At 34.6% G+C, this 27,565-nt stretch overlaps 2 protein-coding genes across 2 annotated transcripts in view; one reads left to right on the top strand and one right to left on the bottom strand.

The window, feature by feature from the left end:
* VPS13A (vacuolar protein sorting 13 homolog A) overlaps positions 1-27,565 on the bottom strand; it is a 265,502-nt gene that overhangs the window by 149,367 nt on the left and 88,570 nt on the right. The window contains 3 exon segments of the mRNA XM_079706494.1: positions 10,086-10,242; positions 10,751-10,905; positions 12,154-12,235. Coding sequence (XP_079562620.1) covers positions 10,086-10,242; positions 10,751-10,905; positions 12,154-12,235 — 394 coding nt within the window.
* On the top strand, positions 2,518-2,841 carry LOC307054669 (translation machinery-associated protein 7-like). The gene has a single exon (XM_079706495.1). The coding sequence runs from the start codon at positions 2,555-2,557 to the stop codon at positions 2,747-2,749; it is 195 nt and encodes a 64-aa protein (XP_079562621.1). The 5' UTR covers positions 2,518-2,554; the 3' UTR covers positions 2,750-2,841.

Genomic DNA, 27,565 nt, shown 5'->3' with positions numbered 1-27,565 from the left:
ATACACTGTCAACAAGAAACCCACTTTAAATATAAAAGTACATATAGATTGAAAGTAAACAGATGTTGAAAAATATATTATGTTAACACTAATAAGAAGAAAGCAGAGATAGCTATATAAATTTTCAGAAAGAGGAGACCTCAAAGCATGCAAAAGTTATCAGGGATAAAGAAAGGCATTGTATAATGATAAAGGGGTCAATTCTCCATTAGAACACAACAATCCTTAAGGTGTACTTATCTAACAATAGAAAGTAAAAGTGATAATACTGCAAAGAGAAATAAATGAACCCACTACCATATCAGAACACTTCACACCCCTCTATCAGAAATGGACAGATCTAGCAGACGAAAAATCAGTAAGGACACAGTTGAACTCAGTAATACCATCAAATAACTGGATGTAATGGATGTCTACAGACTACTTCCTCCAGTAAGAGCAGAATATTCATTCTTCTTAAGCTCACATGTAATATTCACCAAGATCAACCACATTCTCAGCCACAGAACACACCTTAGCAAATGTTAAAAAAAGAAATCATACAACGTCTGCCTTCAGACCACAACAGAATTAAAATAGAAATCAATAACAGAACAATAGTTGGAAAATTCCAAAATATTTGGAGAATAAACAACACACTTCTAAGGAACACATAAGTCAAAAAGAAATCTTGAAGAAAGAATTAAAAAACACTTGGAACTGAATAAAAATGACAACACACCTAATCAAAATCTGTGGGCTATAGTGAAAGCTGCACTTAGAGGGAAACATAGCATTGAATGCATATATTAGAAAAGAAGATTTAAAATCAATAATCTATGCTTCCACATCTTAGGAAACTAGAAAAAGAAGAAGAGAACAAATCCAAAGTAAGCAAAAGTAAAGAAATAATAAAAATTAGATCAGAAATCAATGAAACCAAAAGCAAGAAATCATTAGAGAAAATCAAAGAAACCAAAAGTGGTTCTCTGAAAAAAATCAACAAAGTTATACATCTCACCAGGCTAACTTAGGAAAAACAAAGAGAACACAAATTATTAGTATCAGAAATGAAACAGAGGACATCACTATAGGTATCATGAACATTAAAAGAATAAAGAAATACTATGAACAACTCTGCCCACCAATTTGATAACCTAATAAAATGGAACAATTCCTTGAAAGACATACTCTGTCAAACTCACACAGGAATAAATAAACAAACTGAATATCTATTAAAGAAATTAAGTCAATAATTAATACCCTTCCAAAACAGAAAGCACCAGGCTCAGATGGGTTCACTAGTGAATGTTAACATTTAAGGAAGATACTATACCAATTCTGTACAATCTCTTTCAGACTATAGAAACAGAAAATACTTCCTAACTCATTCTATGAAGCCTGAATTACCCTAATACCAAAACTACACACACAAACACACAGACCAAAACAACAACAACAACAACAAAAAAAAAAAACGCGGGGAAGGAGGAAGAAGGGAAGAAGAGAACTACAGGACAGGAATTTTCATTAACACAGATGCAAAAATCTTCAACAAAATAACAGCAAATTAAATCCAACAGTGGAAAAAATTATGCACCATGACCAAGTAGGATTTATCCCAAGGTAACAGGCTGGTTCAACATTCAAAAATCAACTGACATAATCCATCACATCCATAGGCTAAAGAAGAAAAACCACATGATCATATAAATTGATGCAGAAAAGGCATCTGACAATATCCAACAACCACTCATGATAAAAGCTCTCAGTAAACTAGGAATAAAAGAGAACTTCCTCAACTTGATAAAGAGTATCTTCAAACAACCTACAGCTAACATCATAATGGTGAGAAACTCAAAGCTTTCACAAAGGAACAAGGTAAGGATGTCCTTCCCCTCTTACCACCCATTTTCACATTGTAATGTAGGTCTTACCAAATACAATAAGAGAAGAAAAGAAATAAAAGGTATACAGACTAGGATGCAGACTGGGATGGAAGACATAAAACTGTTCACAGATTACATGATCATATATGCACAAAATCTAAAAGAATCAACAATAAAAAAACTCAAACTAGTATGTCATTATAGTAAGGTTGCAGGATACAAGTCAACGGCTTTCCTATATACCGAAAAAGGACAAAGTGGAATTTGAAATTAAAAACACAATTTTTATTTACATTAGCACCCCAATAATGTAATTCTTAGGGGAAAAATCTAATAAAATATGCACAAGACCTCTATGAGGAAAACTACAAAACTCTAATGAGTGAAATCAAGAATCCAAATATATGGAGAGATGATCCATGTTCATGGATAGGAAGACTCAACAGTTCCAAGATGTCAGTTATTCCCAACCCGATCTATAGATTCAATGCAATACCAATCAAAATTCCAGGAACCAATTCATGTATATTGACAAATTGATTCTAAATTTCATAAGGAGAGGCAAAAGACCCAGAATACCTAAGACAATACAGACAGTCCCCAACTTAAGATGGTTTGTATCATGATGGTAAAAAAACTGATATCCACATCTGGTGGCAGGGTCTGGGGAAGGGGCGGCAAGTGCCATGTCGGGCCTCAAAGGTGGCGAGAAGAAGCCCCTGAAGCAGCCCAAGAAGCAAGCCAAGGAGATGGATGAGGAAGATAAGGCATTCAAGCAGAAACAGAAGGAGGAGCAAAAGAAACTTGAGGAGCTAAAAGCGAAGGCCACGGGGAAAGGCCCCCTGGCCACAGGTGGAATTAAGAAATCTGGCAAAAAGTAAGTTGTTCCTTGTGCCTGAGGCAATGATGATCCTTAGTTCCATTCCTGTTTAAACATCTGGACTAAACATCTGGATTCCCTGCCATAACATCTGTTGCCACCTATAGCTAGAATGAAGTGTTGTCTTGGAACCTATTGTACATTTAAGAATAAACATTTGTAAAAAAAACAAAACAAAACAAAAAAACTGATAAACTTACAACTACTGTACCCTTACAACCATACTGTTTTTCACTTTCAGTACAGTATTCAATAAATTATATGAGATATTCATCACTTCATGATAAAATAGGCTTTGTGTTAGATGATATTGCTCAACTGTAAGCTAACATAAGTGTTCTGAGGATGTTTAAAGTATGCTAGGCTAAGCTATGCTGTTCAGTAAATCAGGGGAATTAAATGCATTTCAACTTAGAATATTTTCAACTTACAATGGTTTATTGTGACACAATACCATCGAAAGTTGAGGAAGATCTATATTAAAGGAGAAGAACAAAGTTGAAGGACTGACACTACCTGATTTTAGAACTTGCTATAAAGTTACAGTAATCAAGGCACTGTGGTACTGGCAAAAGAACAGACAAAACAGATCAATAGAACACAACAGAGAGTCCAGAAATAGACTTCCCTAAATATACTCAATTGATCTTGGACTAAAGAGCAAAAGCAATACAATGGAGAAAGACAGTCTTTTTGACAAATGTTGATGGACTAAATGGATATCCACACACACAAAGCCACCCTTCACAAAAATCAACTCAAAATGGATGATGCATCTACATATATAATACAAAACTATAAAATTTCAAGAATATGGGAGAATATCTAGACATCCTTGGACTGGCAATGACTTTTTTTGTGTGTGTGTGGTACGCGGGCCTCTCACTGTTGTGGCCTCTCCCGTTGCGGAGTATAGGCTCCGGATGTGCAGGCTCAGCGGCCATGGCTCATGGGCCCAGCCGCTCTGCGGCATGTGGAATCTTCCCGGACCGGGACACAAACCCGTGTCCCCTGCATCGACAGGCGGACTCTAAACCACTGCGCACCAGGGAAGCCCGGCAATGACTTTTTAGGATCCAACACCAAAGGCATGATCAACGAAAGAAAGAATCAATAAACTGGACTTCATTAGAAATAAAAATTCTTCTCTGCAAAAGACTATGAGAATGAAAAGACAAGCCACAGACCGGAAGAAAATATCTGCAAAAGACACATATGATAAAGGACTGTTATCCAAAATATACAAAGAATTCTTTAAATTCAACAAGAAAACAAACAATACAATTTAAAAAATAGGCCAAAGAATTTAACAGAGACCTCACCAGAAAAGATATACAGATGGCAAATAAACATATGAAAAGATGTTCTACATGTTATCATCAAGGAAATGAAATTAAAACAACAATAAGATACACTACACACCTTATTAGGATGCTCAAAATCCAGGCCACTGACACCAAACACTAGTGAGGATATGGAGCAACAGGAACTCTCTTCATTACTGATGAGGATGCTAAAAGGTACAGCCACTTTGGAGAATGTTTGAGAGCTTCTTATAAAAGTAAACATACATTTATATTAGACTCAACAGTTGTGCTCCTTGGTATTTACCCAAAGAAACTGAAAACTTATGTCCACACAAAAACCTGCATATGGATGTTTACTGCACCTTTACTCAGAACTGGCAAAACTTGGAAGCAACCAACACATCCTCTGGTACTTGAATGGATAAACTGTGGTACATACACACACACAGTGCTAAGAAGAAATGAATTACCAAGTCATGAAAAGACATAGAGATAACTTAAATACATATTAGTAACTGAAAGAAGCCAGTCTGGAAAAGCTAGATACTATATAATTCCAACTATATGACATTCTGGAGAAGGCAAAACTATGGACAAAGTAAAAAGATAAGTGGTTGCCAGGGATTGAGGGAGGACAGGAAAGAATGAATAGATGGATCACAGAAGGCTTTTAGGGCAGTGAAACTACTGTGTATGATACTGTAATATTGGATACATGTCATTATATATTCGTTCAAAACACTTAGAATGCACAACACCAAGCTGAACCAAGTAAACTATAGAATTTGGGTGTAGTGTGTCAATGTAGGTTCATCAACTGCAACAAATGTATCACTCTGGTGGAGAATATTTATAACGTGAGAGGCTATGCCTGTGTAGGTGCAGGGGATATATGTTAAATCTCTATCATCTGCTCAACTGTGCAGCGGATCAAAAACTGCTCTAAAAATAAAGTCTATTAAAATAGTTTTAATGTCATCCCTACACATAATGTTCTTACGCTAAAAAGGAGTATAATGAAATTAAACTAATGAATAGTTTATCTTTTCCTTTAATTGAGGTATAAATGACACAAAACATTATATTAGTTCCGGGTGTACAACGTGACTCCATATTAATATACATTGTGAAATGATCACCACAATAAGTTTAGTTAACATCTGTCCTCACACTTACTTAGAAATTCTTCTTCTTGTGATGAGTACTTTTAAGATTTGCTCTTTCAGCAACTTTCAAATATGCAAAACAGTATTCTTAACTACAGTCACCATGCTGTACTTTACATCTGTATGACTGACTTACTTTATAACTGGAAGTTTGGGCCTTTGGACCCCCTTCACCCATTTTCTGCAGCCCCACCCCCCTACCTATGGCAACGACCAATCTGTTCTCTGTACTACGTTGGTTGTTTTTGTCTTTTTTTTTTTAGATTCCACATATAAGCAAGATCATACCATATTTATCTTTTGCTGACTTATTTCACTTAGCATAATGCCTTCAAGGTCCATTCATGTTGTCACAAATGGCAAGATTTCATTCCTTTTAATGGCTGAGTAGCATTTAATGGTATCTATTGGGTTGGCCAAAAAACTTCGTTTGGGTTTTTCCATAAGCTCTTATGGAAAAACCCGAATGAATTTTTTTGGCCAACCCAACAGATAGCACATCTTTATCCATTCACCCATTAATGGACACTTAGGTTGCTTCCATATCTTGGCTATTGTCAGTAATGCTGCAATGAACATGAGGGTGCACATATCTTATCACGTTTTTGCTTTCTTCAAATAAAAACTCAGAAGTGGAATTGCCAGATCAGATGGTAATTCTATTTTTAACTTTTTGAGGAACTTTAATACTGTTTTCCATAGTGTCTGTACCAACTTACATTCTCATCAACAAAGCACAAGGGTTCCCTCTTCCCACATCCTCACCAACACTTTTTATTGCTTGTCTTTTTGATAACAGCCATTCTAACAGGTATGAGGTTATATCTCGTGGTTTTGATTTGCATTACACTGATGATTAGTGAGTTGAGCATCTTTTCGTGAACCTGTTGGCTAGTTGTATGTCTTGTTTGGAAAAAATGCCTATTCAGATCCTCTGTCCATTTTTTTTGTTTGTTTTTTTCCCTATTGAGTTGTATGAGTTTTTTTATATTATTTTAGATATTAACACCTTATATCATATATACGAATTGCAATTACATAACTCTGTTTCATAGCCTGGCTTTTCATTTGGTTGATGGTTTCCAGTGCTACGCAGAAGCTTTTAGTTTGATGTAGTCACATTTGTTTATTTTTGCTTTTGTTCCCTTTTGGGAATCAGAACCAAAAAAATCATCACCAAGACCAATGTCAAGAAGCTTACTGCTTATGTATTCTTCTAGGAGTTTTATGGTTTTAGGTCTTACGTTCACATCTTTAATCCATTATGAGTTAATTTTTATTTATGGTGTAAGATAGTAGTCCATTTTCATTCTTTTGCATGTGGCTGTCCAGTTTCACCAGCATCATTTACTGAAGTTACCCTTTCCTCAACGTATATTCTTGGCTCCTTTGTCATAAATTAATTGATCACAGTTATGTGGGCTTATTTCTGGGCTCTCTATCATGTTCCACTAATTGATGTGTCTGTTTTTATGCCAGTACCATACTGTTTTGATTACTATTGCTTTGTAATATAGTTAGAAATCAGGGCTCATGATGCCTCCAGCTTTGTTCTTCTTTCTCAAGATTGTTTTGGCTATTCAGTTCTCCCATGGTTCCACACAAATGTCAGAGTTATTTGTTCTAGTTCTGTGAAAAATGTCATTGGTATTTTCATAGAGACTGCATGGAATCTGTAGACTGCCTTAGGTAGGATATACATTTTAACAGCATTAATTATTCCAACCCATGAGGCACAGAATATCATTCTGTTTATTTGTGTTTTTTTCAATTTCTTTCATCAATGTCTTATAGCTTTCAGTGGATAGGTCTTTTACCTCCTCAGTTAAATTTATTCCTAGGTATTTTGTCCTTTTTGAGTCAATTGTAAATGGCACTGTCTTCTTAATTTCTCTTTCCTGTTAGTTTGTTATTAGTGTACAAAAATGCAACAGATTTTAGTATGTTGACTTTGTATCCTGCAACTTTAATGAATTGGTTAATTAGCTCCAACAGTTTTTTTGTTGGAGTCTTTGGAGTTTTTGTAAATATAATATCATGTCTTCTGCAATAGTGACAGTTTTACTATTGGATCAATTAATAAATCAAAAGAGAAATTTAAAAATACCTTGAGACAAATGGAAATAGAAATACAACATACCAGGGGGCTTCCCTGGTGGCTCAGCGGTGGGAATTTGCCTGCCAATGCAGGGGACATGGGTTCGTGCCCTGGTCCAGGGGGGATCCCACATGCCGTGGAGCAGCTAGGCCCATGTGCCACAGCTACTGAGCCTGTGCTCTAGAGCCCGTGAGCCACGACTACTGGGCCCAGGTTCCACAACTGCTGAAGCCCAAATGCCTAGAGCCCACGCTCCATGGTGGGAGGGGCCACCACAGTGAGAAGCCTGCGCACCACAAGGAAGGGTAGCCCCCACTCGCCACAGCTGAACAAAGCCTGCGCACAGCAACGAACACCCAATGCAGCCAAAAAAAGAAAAAAAAAGAAAAAAGAAGAAATACAACATACCAAAATTTATGGGATGCAGCAAAAGCAGTTCTAAAGGAGAAAAGAAAGCATGGATGTCTACTTTAAGAAACAAGAAAAATCTCAAACAACCTTATTTTTTACACATCAAGAAATTAGGCAAAAAAAGAACAAAACCCAAAGTTAGTAGAAGTAAAAAATAACAAAGAGGAGAAATAAATGAAATAGAAACCAAAAGAAAGCAGAAAAGATAAATTAAACTAAAGAGCTGATTCTCTGAAAAGACAAACTTGACACACCTTTAGCTAGATTCACCATGAAAAAGAGAGAGGGCTCAAATAAATACAATCAGTTATGAAAAAGGAGATGTGACACATGATACCACAGAAATTTAAAGGATCACAAGAGACTAGCATGGATATTTTTGTATGTTAACGAACTGGACAACCTAGAAGAAATGGATAAATTTCTAGAAACATACAATCTTCCAAGACAGAGTCATGAACAAATAAGAAGTCTGAATAGAGCAATAAGTCCTAAGGAGATCGAATCAAAACCTCCCAACAAAAAAAAATCCAGGAATAGATGGCTTCACTGGTGAATTCTATCAAACATTTAAAAATAATTAATACCAATCCTTCTGAAACTCTTCCCAAAAAAATAGAAGAGGAGGAAACATCTGCAAACTCATTTTTCGAGGCCAGCATTACCCTCATACCAAAACCAGACAAGGACACCACATGAAAAGAAAATTACAGGCCAATATTCCTGATGAATATAGATGCAAAAATCCTAGGGCTTCCCCGGTGGCGCAGTGGTTGAGAGTCCGCCTGCCAATGCAGGGGACACAGGTTCGTGCCCCGGTCCAGGAAGATCCCACATGCCGTGGAGCGGCTGGGCCCATGAGCCATGGCCGCTGAGCCTGTGCGTCCGGAGCCTGTGCTCCGCAATGGGAGAGGCCACAACAGTGAGAGGCCCGTGTACCGCAAAAAAAAAAAAAAAAAAAAAAAATCCTCAACATTACCAAACCAAATTCAATACTATATTAAAAGGCTCAAACACCAAGATCTCGTGGAATTTGTTCCAAGGATGTTGCAGTTCAACATCCACAAATCAATCAACATGATACACCACGTTAACAAAATGAAGGATAAAAACCATATGATCATCTCAATAGATGCAGAAAAAGCATCTGACAAAATTCAACATCCATTTAATATAAAAGCTTTCTACAAAATGGGAATAGAGGGAATGTATCTCAACATAATAAAGGCCATCTCTGACAAGCCCACAGCTAATATACTACTCAACAGTGAAAAGCTGAAAGCTTTTCCTCTAAGATCAGGAAGAAGAGAAGGATGCTGACTTTGCCACTTTTATTCAACATAGTATTGGAAGTCCTAGCCAAAGCAATTAGGCAAGAAAAAGAAATAAAAAGCATCCCAATTGGAAGTGAATAGTTTTTCTTAATATTCTGATGGAATTCATGAACCATTCAGAATTATGTTTCAAGGAAAAACCTCAAAATGTAAAGGAGGAAAAAACAACAACAACTCTTCTAAAAGCCTGCCAAAGCAAACAGAAACATTTTCTAAGACATCATATAATTTATATGTTAGGATTTGGGATATAAATTGTTTGTGGTAGGCAGAATATTTATACACCCCTCCCACAAGGATGTCCATGCTCTAATCCCCCTTAACCTGAGAATATGTTATTTCATATGGTAAATGTAACATTACAGAGATGATTAAGGTTAAGGGGAAATTATCCTCAATTGTCCAGATGCACCAAATCTAATTACCTTAGTTTTTTAGAGTGGAAGAAAAGGTTAGAGAGATCACAGCATGAGAAGGATCTAACACCCCATAATGGTTCTGGGATATAAAAAAAAAATTGTGCAAGGACCTAGAGAGGCCTGTAGGAGCTAAGGCCAATCCTCACCTTACAGGCAGCAAGAAAACAGACTTAAACCATATAAAACTAAATTCTGCCAACACCTGAGTGAGCAAGAAAATAGATATTCCCCTACAGCCTCCAAAAAAGAAGTCCTGTTGACAGCTTGATTTTTTCACACTGAGACTTGTGTCAGACATCTGATATACAGAACTTTAATTTGTGGTAAATTGTTACAGTATCAATTGGAAACTTATTCAGTATTTTAGTATTCAGTTAAGTAGACTTAAAATTAAACCATTTTCCTTAATGAGAAAAATTATCTTCATTTTCTCTCTAGTCTACGCCTTAGATTCCAAAGTATAATATGAAAGTTGAAGACTAACACATTTCTTTGATAATATCTTATCAAATGTACTGACTAAACACCTAGAGAATTTATCTCCAGAAGGTAATTAAACAGTAAAATTAATTAATTTAGTTTTTTAAAAAAGAGATTCTTACCAAAATATTCTGGGCATTTTAAGCAGACCTCTTTCAAAAAGGCATTTGCTTTCAAATCAAATGTTCTAAGCTCAATGACTGTGCCCAATCCCAAGACATTAATCTCTACCACAGGTAGTTCACAATCTCCAACAAGGTGACAGAATTGAATCAAAACCTGGAAGAGAAAGAAAAAAGAAACTATGACTACCTAAAACAAAAAAATTGTTTATGTGGATGGTGGCTATATATGGATATGTGAGGTATACGTGTGGTATAAATGACATGTATTTAAATTTAGGAGAGATTTTATACACACACATATATAATACACACATTGTGCAAATTATTTTCAATAAATATATACTGAATAACAACAATACATCTAAACTCTTCTTTTTTTTTAAGTGAAAGCGGATTTATTTAGAGAGATACACATTCCACAGGCAGAATGTGATCCCTCTCAAAAGGTGAGGGCGGCCAAACCTTTAATTATTGATTAAGGAAATTAATCTTCAAAGAAAGGGGAGGGAGAACCACAAAGTAACATCTGGATTGAGTTTAAATAGGATGAAAACAACACTGTCTATTAGTAATGAGACTATATAAATGAGCTATGAATAGTAGAGATGACCGACAATTTAAATAAGCCATATTAATTTTACCATAGTATATACAATGCATACCTCTGGCACTTCAAATCTTATTTTATACTCAATCATATTTTTTGAACAATCTGGCTTTTGAAGCTTTATTTGTTGAAGACTTTTAACTTTAGATGGAGGTTGAAGAGGCTCTTCCAAGGGACTACATGGGGCATCAAAAAACTCCTCATCTGAATCTAAATACCATAGAACATTTAAGTCAATAATCAAAATGACTGATTTAATAATAACATTCTAATAATTTTTCTGAAATAAATATGAACACTAAAACACTATTTCAAAAAACTGAATGTAAGGTTTAAAATAAATAGAAAAGAATATAGAGATTACATGTGAAAAAATAACATTCTTAGCAAAAAATGTATGGAAAATTACAAAATACAATCTTTAGCTTAATGAACATCATCTTTAAAATCATGATACTAAAAACTGCTAAAGAAAATTTCATAGCAAATGCCAATGCCAATTATTACATACATGATGAATACTCAAAGGAACACACTAATATGCTCACTCTACCTGGAAACAGGTAAACAGGACTTAGTTACAAACCCTGCAATATTAAAAGTAGAAGGCAGGCCCTAAAGTTTGAATGGAGAAACTAAGATCAAACACTACTTCACATATGTATGACTATACAGGAATATATATATGATAGTAAATTTCTACAACGTGCTATTTAAATGGACCCAAAATCTAGTAAAACGATTAAAAGAAGGTTTAAAGGAAACTAAAATCATCTAAGTATATCCCTAAGAACATAAAATTGAATTTTAGGGTAGATGATCTCACAGATAACATTTCCTCCCCCTCCCCACCCACCCTGGTCACTACACAGAAAGGAACATTCTCTAGAAAACTGAGGATCAACATGGCAATTTCTGTTATTTAACATTTACAATTTTTAAAGTTTTAAAAATAGAAAAATACATTTATTTTTCTTTCTAATGTGGCCAAAAAAGCATGTATTTCATAACAAAGTATTTACCAGTTTTCATATGTTAATGTAGGTATTGAGGCTTGATTTTTTTTCCCTTTAATAACAAAAAAGGAAGTGTAAAAAGTAAAAAAAAAAAAAAAAAAAATTACTATAATGAAGGTCTCCAAAAGCTAAGTAACACATTATAAATTAGACACAAAGTTTCATGGGGTCTCTTAGATCACAAAGGATAAAGATGATTAACTTGCTAGTGGTCCTTGTGATTATGGGGTTCAAGTTTTATATACCAAAAAAAAAAAATCCCACTGCAAAAGCAACTTTAAGGAACATCCAAATTATACTGTTTTAAAGGAATTTTAGTGAAATTTTGTGGATAATATGCAAATATCTGCTATTGCCTGAAATTTTTTATGTGGTCTCAAAATGAATTTTTTTCATAATATATTTATAACAAGGAAAATTTCCTAAATTAGTTTCATTTTACCATCTTCAACACATGGAATTTCCAAAAGAGGAAACTTTTTCTGTGAAATCTGTGATGTTCCCAAAGAACTGGATCTTTGAATCTGGAAGAAAAGTTAATTCACTGTCAGTTAGCACACAGACTTTTATTATAAGTTCTAAGACAATTCTAACACACACACACACACACACACACACACACACACACACACACACACACCTCAATCTGAATTAACTGGAAAAAAATCCAGCCTGAATTAGAAAGTTAATTTGTAAAATGTAGACTTAAAGAAGTGCTTTTACAATTTCAAGGCTAAATATAAATTGCAGAACTGTTATAATCATTTCCTTGTTGACAGACTTTGCATAAGAGATCTTGATGTATCTTAACATCTTACTAAATAAGGGAAGCCACCTCTAGGGCATCTATGAGAAACAACCAAAAGCCTCAAAATTTAAAGCCTCTGTAGTTGGGGAGCTTGCAGTTTCATTTTTAACTTTTTAAAGATATTTTAGTAAATTTACTTTTTTACTGTTCTGGAAAATACAGCATACAAAACACATATAATGCAGTTGAAAAATCATAATAATAAAAGACATCCATGAATCTTCCATCCAGGCCAAGAAACAAAATAGTATCATACCCTTACCTAGAAGCATCTTATGTTCTCCTTTCTTGATCATATTCCCTAAAATTGATTTACTTTTATTTTATTTGCTTGTTTTTAACCGCCTATGACTGATTCTCTAAGTAATACACTGTTTAACGTGTTCCTTTCTAAACTTAGAAAAAAGCAATAACACTGCATACATTTTCCTGTGATGTTCTTCTTCAACAAAATATTCTTTAAATTTTATCCATATTGATAGTTTACTCATTCTCACTGCTATACATTGATGAATAAACCACTACTTATTTGTCCATTACACTGTTGGTAAATATTTGTGTTGTTTACAGATTTTTGCTTTTATTCACATTGCCACTATAAGAATCCTTGAACATAGGTGTTCAAATGCAAGATTTTCTATGGTGCATATATCAAAGAGTGGAATTTCATATGGTCACCTTAGTAAGTACTACACCTTAGTAAGTACTACACTTGTTTTCACAAGTGTTTACAAGGCATTACATGATATCAGCAGATCAGAGTTTTTATGGCTCCATTTCCTCATTAATACTTAAAGCTTTCAGACGTTTTAAATGTTGCCAATCTCACTGGCATTTTAACCCTAGTTTTAATTAGAATTTCACAAACATATAATAGTTACACATCATGTCATAGGCTCATGGGTTGTGTTTGTCCTTCTCTGAATCCTACTCATTTGGGAGAAACATTTTTATTGAAATATAACCTACTACATCTGAGTACAGAACTGTAAGTATAAATAAAACTAAATTTCAAAAAGAAAACACACCCATGCACCCAAAATCCAGATCCAGGAACAGAACATTACCAGCAACTCAGAAGCCTCCCTCATGCTCCTCAATCACCAGGCATACCTCCAAAAAGTAACAACTATGCTGCCCCAATTTCAATTTTTAATGTTCTGAAAGTTTTTACAATGGCATTCATTTAAAAAATGATTTTGTTTTGTATCCTCCTGATGAGTAATAAAATTGAACACCTTCTCATACGTCTGTTTGTCATTTCTTACTGGATTCTTGGTCTCCTTGTAAATTTTGGATAAAGTCTTCTGTAAGTTGTATGTGTTCCAAGTATTTTTCCCAGTTGGATAGCTAACCTTTTTCATTATTAACAATGTCTTTCAAAAGGCAGAAATTTTTAATTTCCGTGAAGTGTAATTTATTTTTTTTCTTCTGTATTTGTGCTTTTTTACCCCAAGATATCTTTACCCACCACAAGAGTTCAAAGATTTTCTCCTATGTTTTTTGTTAAAGAAACTTTATACCTTTGGCCATTTACATTTAAGTCTATGTTCCATTTTAAGTTAAATTCCATGTATGGTATATGGTACAGATTGATGTTCACTTTTTTCCCCACATGGAAATCTAATTATTTTAGAACCATTGTTGAAAAGACTATCCTACCCCCACTTAGTTGCACTGGCACCTTTGTAAGAAATAAAGTACATATTAACCATATACTATATTGTGAATTTATTTCTGGATTCTGTTCTACTTCAGTTATTTTGTCTATTCTTATGCCAATACAACTCTTTCTTGAATTAAGTAGCTATAAAATAAGACTTGAAATCAAGAATTAGAAATCCTCCAGTGTTATTCTTATTCTTATTCAAAATTTTTTTGGCTAATATATGTCCTTTGCATTTCCATATATACATTATGATAAGCTTGTTAACTTCCAGAAGAAAAATTTGGTATTTTGATTGGGGTTGTGAGAAATCTATACAGTTTTGAAAGAACTATCATTTTAATACAGTCAGTCCTCCAATCCTTAACTATGTATATCACTCCACTTACTTAGGTCATGATCAATTATTTTCAGAAATGTTCTGTAGTTTTAGATATAAATGACTTGTATTTCTTTTGTTAAATTTTTCTTAAGTATTTAACTCTTTTTAGTTGTATTATGAATGGAACATTTTTCTTAATTTCATTTTTAGAAACAGCTTATTATTTATATTGATGACATAACCTGCAACCTTGACAAATTCACTATTACTAGTGGTATTTTTCTACATTTCTTAGGACTTTCTGCATAAATGATTGTGTCACCTGCAAATAAAGATAGTTTTACTTTTTCATTTCCATCCTGTCTTTATTTTTCTTGAGTTACTGCAGAAGCTAGAACCTTCAGTATGAATTTGAATAGAAGTAGTAAAACAAAAAAAAAAAGAAAGGCATTCTTGCACTATTACTTGATATTACAGGGAAAGCATTCAGTGTTTTTCAAACTAAACATGATATTAGCTATGGGTTTTTCCTACATTGATGGGGTTTCCTTATATTCCCAGTTTGTTAGGAGTTTTATCATGAAAGGTTGTTGGATTTTGTCAATGTTTTTTCCTTTTCTATTGAGATAATCACACATTTGTTAGCCTTTATTCAATGAAATGTGCTTAATAATATTGATTGGTGAACCATTTTTCCTGCCCTGGGATAAATGCATTTGGTATTTTAGTGTATTATGTTTTTAAAATATCATACTATTTGATTGTAATATTCGCTAAGTATTTTAGAATCTATGTTAATGAATATATAGGTCTGTATTTTCTCATAATTTGTCTATCTGGTTACAACAGCAGAATAACACATGCAAAGAAATGAAGTGTGGCCCATGCACACAGTAAATTAGCAGAAATAGTGCAGGAATAAGCACACACATTAGACTTACTGCAAAAAAAAAAATCCAGAAACTTTAAATAAACTGTCTTAAATGTGCTCAGAGAGCTAAAAAGAACCACTGAGAAAGAGCTAAAGGAAACCAGGCAAATAACGTCATAACAAATGGAAAATATCAATAAAGAGGTAGAAATTATAAAAAGAAATCAAACAAATTCCAGACCTGAAAAGTAAAATAACTGAAAGAAAAATTCATTAGAGAATTTCAATAGCAGAGTTGAGCTAGCAGAACAATCAGTGAACATGAAGACAGATCAGTCAAAATTATTTAAAAAAAAAAAAGAGAAAGAAAAGTGAACACAACCTAAGGGACCTGTGGGACACCACAAAGTGAGTCAATGTATGCATTATGTGAATCCCAGCAAAAGACCAGAAAGAGAAAGGACCAGAAAGACTATTTGAAAAAAAACAGCCAAAAATGTCCCGAAATTTGATGAAAGACATGAATCTAAAAAATCCAAATTCAATGAACTCAAAGTAACATACACTCAAAGAGATCAACACCAAAACATATTATAATCAAACAGTTGAAAGACAGAGTAAGAAAAATGAAAGCAAGAGAAGCAAGTTGCCACATATTAAGACTCATCAATAAATTAACAGCTAACTGCTCAGCAGAAACCATGAAGGTCAAAAGGTAATGGAAAGTCATATTTAACATGCTGAAAGAAAAGTCAACCAAGATTTGTATGTCTGGTAAAACTGTCCTTCATAATGAAAGAAAAATTAAGATATTTCCAGACAAACAACAGCAGAAGGAGCGCGTCACCACAATACTTGCCCAACAAGAAACGCCAGAGTCCTTTAGGTTGAAGGAAAAGAACACTAGATAGTAACTCAAAACTATATAAAGGAAAAGAAATCTCCAGTAAAGATAAATACATGGGTAAATAAATGAGGTATTGTATTTTTATTTCAAAACCACTCTATTTCCTGTACACTTTAAAGAAAAACATATAAAAATAATCATAACAACGTTACTGAGCACACAATGTACAAGATGCAACTTTTGACAAAACCACCTTAATGGGGGAATACAGAGCTGTACTAGAAAAGTTTTTTTTTCTTAATTTTTGTTTGTTTCCTATTTTGTTTTTTTGATGTGGGCCATTTTTTTAGTCTTTACTGAATTTGTTACAACATTGCTTCTGTTTTATGTTTTGGTTTTTTGGCCACAAGGCATGTGAGATCTTAGCTCCCCGACTAGGGATCAAACCTGCACCCCTTGCATTGGAAGGCAAAGTCTTAACCACTGGACTGCCAGGGAAGTCCCAGAAAAGAGTTTTTGTGTGCTACTGAGGTTAAGTTGGTATCAATCCAAAACACAATTTTATAAATCCAGAATGTTAAATGTAACTGACATAGTAACCATAAAAAATATATAACTAAAAGCATATAGTGGGACTTCCCTGGTGGTCCAGTGGTTAAGACTTTGCCTTCCAAATGCAGGGGGTGTGGGTTCGATCCCTGGTCAGGGAGCTAAGATCCCACATGCCTTGTGGCCAAAAAACCAAAACATAAAACAGAAGCAATATTGTAACAAATTCAATAAAGAGTTTAAAAAATGGTCCACATCAAAAAAAAAAAATCTTCAAAAAATAAAGAGAAATAAAAGTATATACAAAGAAATTAGAAAGGATTCAAAATGATTCACTCCAAAAAAATCAACTAAGCAATAAGAAAGGTATTAACAGAGAAAATGTAACACAAAAAGTAAAAGATACACAGAAAACAAATAGAAAAATGGCAGAAGTACGCCTTTCATAATCAGTAATTACTTTAAATGTCAATGGACTGAACCATCCAATCAAAAGGCAAAATGGATAAGAGAAAATGTGACCCAACTATATGCTGTCTACAAGAGACTCCTTTTAGATCCAAATACAGTGACAGGATGGAAAAAGATATTCTATGAAAACAGTAATCACAACAGAGGTGGTTATACCAATTTCTACCAAAGACGTTAAAAAAAAATTGTAACAAAAGACAAAAAGGTCATCATATATAACAAAAGGGATAATTCATTAGGAAGATATAGCAATTATAAACATATATACACCAAAAAGTAGAGTCCCAAAATATGCTGACAAATCAATGACAAAACAGGAGAAATAGAAAGTTCCACAATAATAGCTGGAAACTTCAATTATGCCCACTTTCAATAAAGAATAGAATATCTAGTCAGAGGATCAATCAATAAATATAGAACTTGAACAATACCATACACCAACTAGACATAACAGACATACACAGAACAATCCAGCCAACAACAGCAGAATATACATTCTTCCTAAGTACATGTGGAACATTTTCCAGGGTTGACCATGTGGCAGGCCACAAAACAAGTGTCAAAATTTTTTTAAAGAGTGAAATCATATGAAGTGTCTTCTCCAACCACAATTAAAGCTAGAAATCAACAACAGAAGGGAACGTGGAAAATTCACAAATATACAGAAATTAAAGAAAACTTAAAAAAATCAATGGATCAAAGAAGAAATAGCAAGAAAATACACAAATACTTTGAGATAAAGGAAAATGAAAAGACATCATATGAAAAAATATGAGATACTTTGAAATCAGTGCTCAGAGGGAAATTTACTGCTATAAAAGCAAACATTAAAACAGAAGACAGGGCTTCCCTGGTGGCGCAGTGGTTGAGAGTCCACCTGCCGATGCAGGGGACACGGGTTCGTGCCCCGGTCCGGGAAGACCCCACATGCCGCGGAGTGGCTGGGCCTGTGAGCCATGGCCGCTGAGCCTGCGCATCCGGAGCCTGTGCTCCGCAACGGGAGAGGCCACAACAGTGAGAGGCCCGCGTACCGCAAAAAAAAACCCAAAAAAACAGAAGAGAGATTTCAAATCAATAACTTCACTTTATACTTCAAGGAGCTAGAAAATGATCAACCTAAACAAAAAGCTAGCAAAGGTAAAGAAATATAAAGATTAGAGCAGATAAATGAAATAGTGAAGAGAAAAGCAACAGAATTAACAAAATCAAAACTTGGCTCTTGACAAAATCAACAAAACTGACAAACCTTCAGCTAGACTGAGACAAAAAGAAAAGACATAAGTAACTAAAATCAGAAATCAAATTGAAGTCACTGCAGCCAAATTTACAGAAATAAAAAGGACTGTAAAGAATACTATGAAAAATCGTAGGCCCACAAATTGGATAACCTAGATGAAATAGACAAATTCCTAGAAAGACATGAATTACATAAACTGACTCAAAAACAAACTCTGAACAGACTTATAACAAGAGATTGAATCAGTAACCAAAACTCTACCAAGAAAGGTCATAAGGCTTCAGTGGCAAAGTTTACCCCCATTTAAAGAAGAATTAAAACCCTCCTTTTCAAGTAAATGGAAGAGAACATCCCTAACCCGGTCTCTTAGGCCTGATAACAAAGCCAAGCAAATACACCACACAAAAAGTTATAGAATAATATAACTTATGAATATAGATGCAAAAATCCTTAACAAAATACTAGTAACCAAATCCAAAAGCCTATTAAAAGGGTTATTATACCAGAACCAAATGGAATCTATTCTAGGAAACCAAAGGTAACTCAACATTAAAAAAAATTACTATAAAACACCACATTAATAGAGTGAAAGACAAAAGCCCAGATGATATCTCAACTGAGGCAGAAAAAACATTTGACAAAATTCACCACCATTTCATGATAAAAACACAGAAAAATATACATGTAGAGGAGAACTTCCCCAACATGGTAATAAGCATTTATGAACACCTCCAAGCTAATATCATACTCAGTGGTGAAAAACTGAAAGCTTTCCCACTAAGATCAGGAAAAAAAGGCAAGGATTCTCTCTTTTATTAATGCTATCCCATATTTACTGAAGTTCTAGCCAGAGCAATTATGTAAGGAGAAGTAAAAAAGGTTTCCAAATTGAAAAGAAATTAAACTATATCTATTCTCAGATGACATGATACTAAATAGAGAAAATCCCAGAGAATCCACAAAAACTTCTAACACTAAAAAATTAATTCAGCAAAGTCACAGGGTACCAGATTAACATACAAATCTGTTGTTTTGATGTACCAGCAATGAACGAAAATGGAAATTTAGGAAATAATTCCATTTATAACAGCATCAAAAAGAATAAATTATCTAGGAAAAATATACAGCAAAGAACTGAAAAACTTGCACACTGAAAATTACAACAAATTTCTAAAAATATCAAAGATGTCAGTGAATGGAAAGACATCCTGTGTTAATGGACTTGGAGACAATATTTTTAACATGGAAACACTAATCAAAGTGATCTACAAATTCAGTGTGATCTCAAACAAAATGCCAATTGCATTTTTTTTTTTGCAGAAATGGAAAAGCCAATCCACAAATTCATATGAAATTACAGGTGCCTGAATAACTACAGCAATCATGATATAGGACAAAATCAGAGGATTCACATCTACCAATATCAAAACTTAGTACAAAGCTGCAGTAACTGAAAAACTGTGTTACTGGCATATTGACATATTCACTGACTAATGAAATAGAACCGAGAGTACAGATATAAATCTATACAACTAAGACCAAATGATTTTTGATAATGGTGCCAAGTCCACTCAATGAAGAAAGAAGAGTCTCTTTAACAAATGACGCAGAGACATTTGTTATAACATAGTTGACATTTCAACATGAAAAGAATGTTTGGTACTGTACCTCACACTGTATACAATAATTAACTCAAAATGGATCAACAACTTAAATATAAGAGCTAAAAGCATGAAATTATAGAAGAAAAGGAGGAGAAAACTATATGATCTTGAATTTGGAAATAGATTCTTAAATATGACACCAAGCAACAAAAGAAAAAAACAGATAAATTGACTTCAAAATTAAAAACTCTTATACATCAAAGGATATTATCAAGAAAGGGAAATGGCAGGGACTTCCCTGGTGGTCCAGTGGGTAAGACTCCACACTCCCAGTGCAGGGGGCCCAGGTTCAATCCCTGGTCAGGGAACTAGATCCCACATGTATGTCGCAACTAAGAGCCCACATGCAGCAACTAAAAGATCCCGCGTGCCGCAACAAAGACCCAGAGCAGCCAAAATAAAAATAAATAAATAAATAAATATAAAAAAAGAAAAAGAAAGGGAAATGGCAACCCACGGAATGAAAGAAAATCTAAGCAAATCATATATCTGATAACAGTGATTATCCAGAATAAAGAACTTATAACTCAACAACAAAAGGAAAACAATCCAACTGAAATACGGACAAAGGACTGGAAAAAACATTTCACCAAGGAAGATTTTAAAAAAGTGGCCAGCAAGCATCTGAAAAGATGCTCAACATTATCAGTTGTTAGTGAAATGCAAATCAGAACCACAATTCAATACCCCTTTACACCCACTAGGATGGCTATAATCAAAAAAGGAAAAATAACAACTGCAGGTGAGGATATTGATAAACCGGAACACTCATACATTGCTAGTGGGAATGTAAAATTATACAGCTGCTGTGGAGAACAATTTAGTGGTTCCTTCAGTCTGGTAGTTTTACATTAAACATAGAATTATCACATGACCCTGCAATTACACTCCTACATATATATATCCAAAAGAGCATAAAACAAGGATACAAACAAATACACACAAATGTTCACAGCAATACTATTCGTCATAGGTAAAAGGTGAAAAAAATCCAAATGTCCATCAATGCATGAATGTATAAATAAAAGGTGGCATTTATGTCACATATATGCCACATTTTACATGTGTATATTCCATTTTATATATTTATATCCATATAAAATATTCCATTATATATTTATATGTGTGTGTGTATATATATACAGGAATGAAACACTGACACATGCTACAAGACAAATGAACCTCAAAAAGATCATGCTAAGTGAAAGAAGCAAGACACAAAAGTTTACATATTTTATAAATCTACTGATATGAAGTAACTAGAATATGTAAATCCACAGAAAAAAATAAAGCAGACTGGTGGATGCTAGGGGCTTGTGGAGTGGAGGGTGAATAGAGAATAATTACTTAACAGAGGCAGGGTTTTCTTTAGGATGATGGAAATGTTTTAGTATTAGGTCACACATCATTGTGAATAAAACAAAATTCGATTGAATTGCACACTTTGATAGTTATGTGAATTTTACCTCAATTTAAAAATTTTAAACAATTAGAAAATAGAATTCTACAGAAAGAAAAAAGAAAGCCAGAGTGACTATATTAATATCAGATACAGTAGACTTCAGAAAAAGGAATATCACTAAGAATAGTAAGAGATATTACAAAGTAAAAAAGGATTAGCAAGGCAAAGTAACAATCCTAAACACATACATACTCAACAAAAAAAGCTTTAAAATACATAAAGTAGAAACTGGCAAAAATGAAAGGCAACTGGAAAAATCCACAACTATAATTGGAGACATCAATATTCCTCTCTCATTAACTGACAAACAGTAAATCAATAAGATACAGAAGACCGAAACAACATTACCAGTCTAATTATACTAAGTGACATTTATAGAACACTTAACCCAGCAACAACAAAATACATTCTTTTCAAATGCACGTGGAATATTCACCAAGACAGACCATTTTATGGTCCAAAGGTCAGGTTTTTCCATTTTTAAATTTATATTTTAGTTTTATATTTTTTAATGTAAAAGATCAGAAATCCCATCTCTATTCCTGACTTCTGCTGAGATGATGGATTGAATCTATGAGTCACAACCTTAGTCTTTTTATCAAATGCTTGTCCAGTAACACCCTGCTGTTCTCTCCGTTAACACACTTTTTCATTTTTTGCAATATGCATAGGCTGAGCACTTTCCAAATCTGTAAGTTCTGGTTCCTTTTTGCTTAACAATTTCTTCTTCAAAATGTATCCCTCCTTTCCCATTTTACTATTAGCAATTAGAAAAAACAAGACCGTGTCTTCAACATTCTGTTTAGAAATCTCCTCAATTAAATATCCATGTTCATCACTTATAAGACCTACTTGCCACAAAATATTAGAAAGCATTTCAGTCAAATTCTTTGCTACTTTATAACAACGATCACCTTGCCTCAAAATTCTTCCAGCCTCTACCCACTATCCAATTCTAAAACCACTACCACATATTTAAATATGTTACAGCAATTCCTCACTTTCTGGTACCAAAATCTGTATTGGTTTGCTAGGGCTGCCATAACAAAAGACCACTGACTGGGAGGCTTAAACAACAGAAATTTATTTTCTCACAGTTCTAGAGGCTAAAAAGTCCAAAATAAAAGGTGCTGACATGACTGAGGCTCTCACATAGGCTTGCAGATATCCACCTTTTTGCTCTGCCCTCACATGGTCTCTCCTTTGTGCGTGTGCATTCCTCGTGTCTTTTTCTGTGTCCAAATTTCCTATTTATAAAGAAGCCAGTCAGACTGGATAAGGGCCTATTCTAACGGCCTCATATTAAGTTAATCACTTCTTTAAAGGCCCCATCTCCATATACAGTCATTAAGCTTTCAACGTATGGACTTTGGGAGGACACAAGTCAGTCCATAACAATAGCAGAAAATGTGTAGCAAAAGTATGCTTAAACTACAAAACAAAGATAAAAAGCTTTAAAAGACCTAAATAAATGAAGAGATACATCATGTTAGTGAACTGAAAAATTCAATAGTTAAAATGTCAATTCTCCCCAAATTGATAATATAATCCCAATCAAAATCCCAACAGAATTTTCTTATAAAAATTGAAGAGGTGATTCATAAAGTTACAGAGAATGCAAAAAATTAGTCAAAACCATTTTAGAAAAGCAAACAAATTGGAGGTCACGTCCTACCTGGTTACAAAAGACTTACCATTTACAATTGTATCAAAAAGAATAAAATACCTAGAAATAGGGCTTCCCTGGTGGCGCAGTGGTTGAGAGTATGCCTGCCGATGCAGGGGACATGGGTTCGTGCCCCGGTCCGGGAAGATCCCACATACCGCAGAGCAGCTGGGCCCGTGAGCCATGGACACTGGGCCTGCGCGCCTGGAGCCTGTGCTCCACAACGGGAGAGGCCACAACAGTGACAGGCCCACATATCGCAAAACAAAACAAAACAAACAAACAAAAAACCCAAAAAAACCTAGAAATAAACTTAACCAAGGAAGTGAACGACCTGTACACTGAAAACTATAGGACACTAATGAAAGAAACTGAAGAGGACACAAATACACGGAAAGATAGTCAGTGCTCATGGATTGGAATAATTAATACTATGAAAATGTCCATACTACCCAAAGCAACATGCAGATTCAATGCAATTCCCACCAATATTCCAATGACTTTTTCACAGAAATAGAAAAAACATTCCTAAAGTTTGCATGGAACCACAAGAGACCCCAAACAGCCAAAGCAAACTTGGGAAAGAAGAAAGTTGGAGGCATCATGCTCTCTGATTTCTAACTATGTTACAAAGCTATACTAATCAAGATAGTATGGTACTGGCATAAAAATAGACACAGACGTCAGTGGAACGAGATAGAGAGCCCAGAAATAAACCCACACACCTACGATCACTTAATTTTTGACAAAGGAGCCAGGAATATACATTGAGGAAAGGATAGTCTCTTCAATAAATGGTGCTGGTAAAACTGAACAGCCATATCAGAAGAATGAAAATGGACTACTACCTTACACCATAAACAGAAATTAACTCATAATGGATTAAAGATGTGAATGTAAGACCTGAAACTATAAAACTCTTGGAAGAAAACATAGGTGGTAAGCTCCATGACACAGGTTTTGGAGATGATTTTTTTGATTTGACACCAAAAGCAAAGGCAATAAAAACAAAAATGAACAAAAAGGCCTACATCGAGCTAAAAATCTTCCCCTCCTACACTGTTGGTGGGAATGCAAATTGGTGCAGCCACTATGGAAAACAGTATGAAGGTTCCTCAAAAAACTAAAAATAGAGTTATCATATGATCCAGCAATCTCACTCTTGGGCATATACCCAGACAAAACTATAATTTGAGAAGATACAGGCACCCCTATGTTCACAAAAGCACTGTTTACAACAGCCAAGATATGAAAACAACTTAAATGTCCATTGACATATGAATGGATAAAGAAGATGTGGATGTATATACAATGGAATATTACTCAGCCATAAAAAAGAATGAAATAATGCCATTTGCAGCAATATGGATGGACCAAGAAATGATCATACCAAGTAAACTAAGTCAGAGAAAGACAAATATCATATGATATCACATATGTGGAATCTAAAATATGACACAAATGAACATATCTATGAAACAAATCAAACTCACAGATATAGAGAATAGATTTGTGGTTGCCAAGGGGGAGGGGGTGGGGGAGGGAAAGATTGAGAGTTTGGGATTAGCAGACGCAAACTATTATATATAGGATGGATAAACAACAAGGTCCTACTGGGAACTGTATGCAATATACTGTGGTAAACCATAACAGAAAAGAATATGAAAAAGAATATATGTATGTATAACTCAACCACTCTGCTGTACAGCAGAAATTAACACAACATTGTAAATCAACTATACTTCAACAAAAATTTTAAAAACAAATAAATAAATTAATTAATGAATTAATTAAAAGCTTCTGCACAGGGCTTCCCTGGTGGCGCAGTGGTTGAGAGTCCGCCTGCCAATGCAGGGGACACAGGTTTGTGCCCCGGTTCAGGAAGATCCCACATGCTGCGGAGCAGCTGGGCCCGTGAGCCATGGCTGCTGAGCCTGCGCGTCCGGAGCCTGTGCTCCGCAACGGGAGAGGCCACAACAGTGAGAGGTCCACGTACCACAAAAAAAAAAAAAAAAAAAAAAAAAAAAAGCTTCTGCACAGGAAAGGAAACCATCAACCAAAAATGAAGAGGTAACATACAGAATGGGAGAAAATATTTGCACATCCTATATGTGATAAAGGGTTAATATCCCAAATACACGAAGAACTCACACAACTCAGCAAAATAATAATAATGATAATAATCATCCAATTAAAAACAGGCAGAACAGATATTTTTCCAATGAAGACATACAGATGGCCAACAATTACATGAAAAGGAACTCAACTAACTAGTTTTCAGAGAAATGCAAATCAAAACCACAAGGAAGTATCACCTTACACCTATCATCAAATGGCTATCACCAAAAAGATAAGAGATAACAAGCAATGGCGAGGATGTGGAAAGAAGGGAACTCTTATGCACCATTGCTGGGAGTGTAAACTGGTGCAGCCACTATGGAAAACAGTATGGAGGTTCCACAAAATAATTAAAACTAGAAACTACCATATGAACCAGCAATCTCACGTCCCTAGTTTATCCCAAAGAAATGAAAACGGGATATTGAATAGATATCTGCACTCCCATGTACAATACAGCGTTATTCACAATAGCCAAGATGTGGAAACAACTTAAGTGTCCATCAAACAGATGAATGGATAATGATGTGGTATAGGTATACAATGGAATATCGTTCAGCCATCGTAAAGAAGGAAATCCTGCCATTTGTGACAACATAGGTGGACCTTGAGAGCACTAAGCTAAGCGAAATAAGCTGGACTGAGAAAAACAAATACTGCATGGAATCACTTACATGTGGAATCTAAAAGACAAAGAAAGTCAAACTCATAGAAACAGAGAGTAGAAACGTGGTTTCCAGAGGCTGGAGGATGGTGGGGAATATAGGGAGAAGTTGGTAAAAGGGTACAAACTTTCAGCTATAAGATAAATAAGGTCTCAGGATCTAGTGTAAAACATAGTGACTACAGTTGACAACATTATGTCGTGTAATTGAAATTTGCTCGTCAAATGAAATGGTGAAATGTTCACACCAAAACAAACAAACAAACAAAAAAGGTAACTACGTAAGGTATTGGGATGTGTTTGTTAACTAGATAGGGGAAATCCTTTCACAATGTATACATATATCAAATCACCACAGTGTACATGTTAAATGCTTTACGATTTTATTTGTGAATTATACCTCAATAAAGCTGAAATAAAATTGTTTTAAAACATCTATTGCAGAAAGTGAAAAAGAACATCCAGCTTCAAAAGATATTCAGGGGTTAAAAGTTTGTGCCTGAAACTTTGTTTTTGAGACAAGCCAAACAAGCATTCATGTAGGGGCAATTCTTTGTTTAAAAAATTTTTTCCCATCTGACCTGTAAAACCATTCAAATTAAATCAAAACTTTTACTTAAGATCTACTGTTTTGTACTGAACTTCCTTAGGAAACTTGGAAAAAAGAGAAAGCAGAGCACCTTCAGATGAGGCAGTCATCTATACAGAAACCAGCAGGATAAAAGCAGGAAGAACATCAGCGATAGATTTGTTTTAAAAAGGGAGGAAAAAAAAAAAAGAAACCTGAATTCAAATTTGGCTCAGTAAGCTATTTACAAGCTACATGATCTTAGGCATAATATTTAACCTCCTTAAGAGTCTGCTTCCTGGGCAAAATAATGGCCCTAACATCTAACTTGCTGGATTGTGATAAGGATTAAAGATAAAATATGCAAAAATCTAGAGTATATAAACAATAGATACCATTAGAGAAAAATCCTTTGCCAAATGTGTGGCCTGGCACATAATAGATACTCAGTATAAGGAGACATATTTAATAGTTATTCTCTGCGTATTTTTATATATGCATTTGATTTTAAAAAGGAACATGATCTAGTACAGATCATGTGCCTGAGACTCTCTTGATATATAGGAGAGATTAAGCCCAGAGAGGAAAAGTCCTCTCAGGCACTGCTGATAACTAAGGGAGAAATAAACAGTTACACAGTACTTTTTCTAAAATGTAAAGAAAGCTTAAGAAGAAAAATAAATAAATAAAAGTATAAAAGGCAATATACAGTAAGCCCAAAAGGACTTAGAGGTGCTCTCAGCATAGCATAAAGCTGGTGGGAGAAGCAGACTCAAGACTGTCACAGAAATTCTCCTTAACCTCTTGAAGACGAGGATTAAATAAAGACTGACCATGTATATAGAAATAAAATAGTATGCTATCAGTGAAAGGATAGACACAGATCAAAGGAAGAGACGCAAAAATCTTTGGAAAAGAACAGAGTCAGAAACAGACTCAAC

The sequence above is a fragment of the Hyperoodon ampullatus genome (assembly GCF_949752795.1).
Source record: "Hyperoodon ampullatus genome assembly, chromosome: 6".
In the NCBI taxonomy this organism is placed as follows: domain Eukaryota; kingdom Metazoa; phylum Chordata; class Mammalia; order Artiodactyla; family Ziphiidae; genus Hyperoodon; species Hyperoodon ampullatus.
The sequence above is the reverse complement of the archived record's forward strand: the minus strand, read 5'-3'. Positions and strand labels throughout refer to the sequence as shown.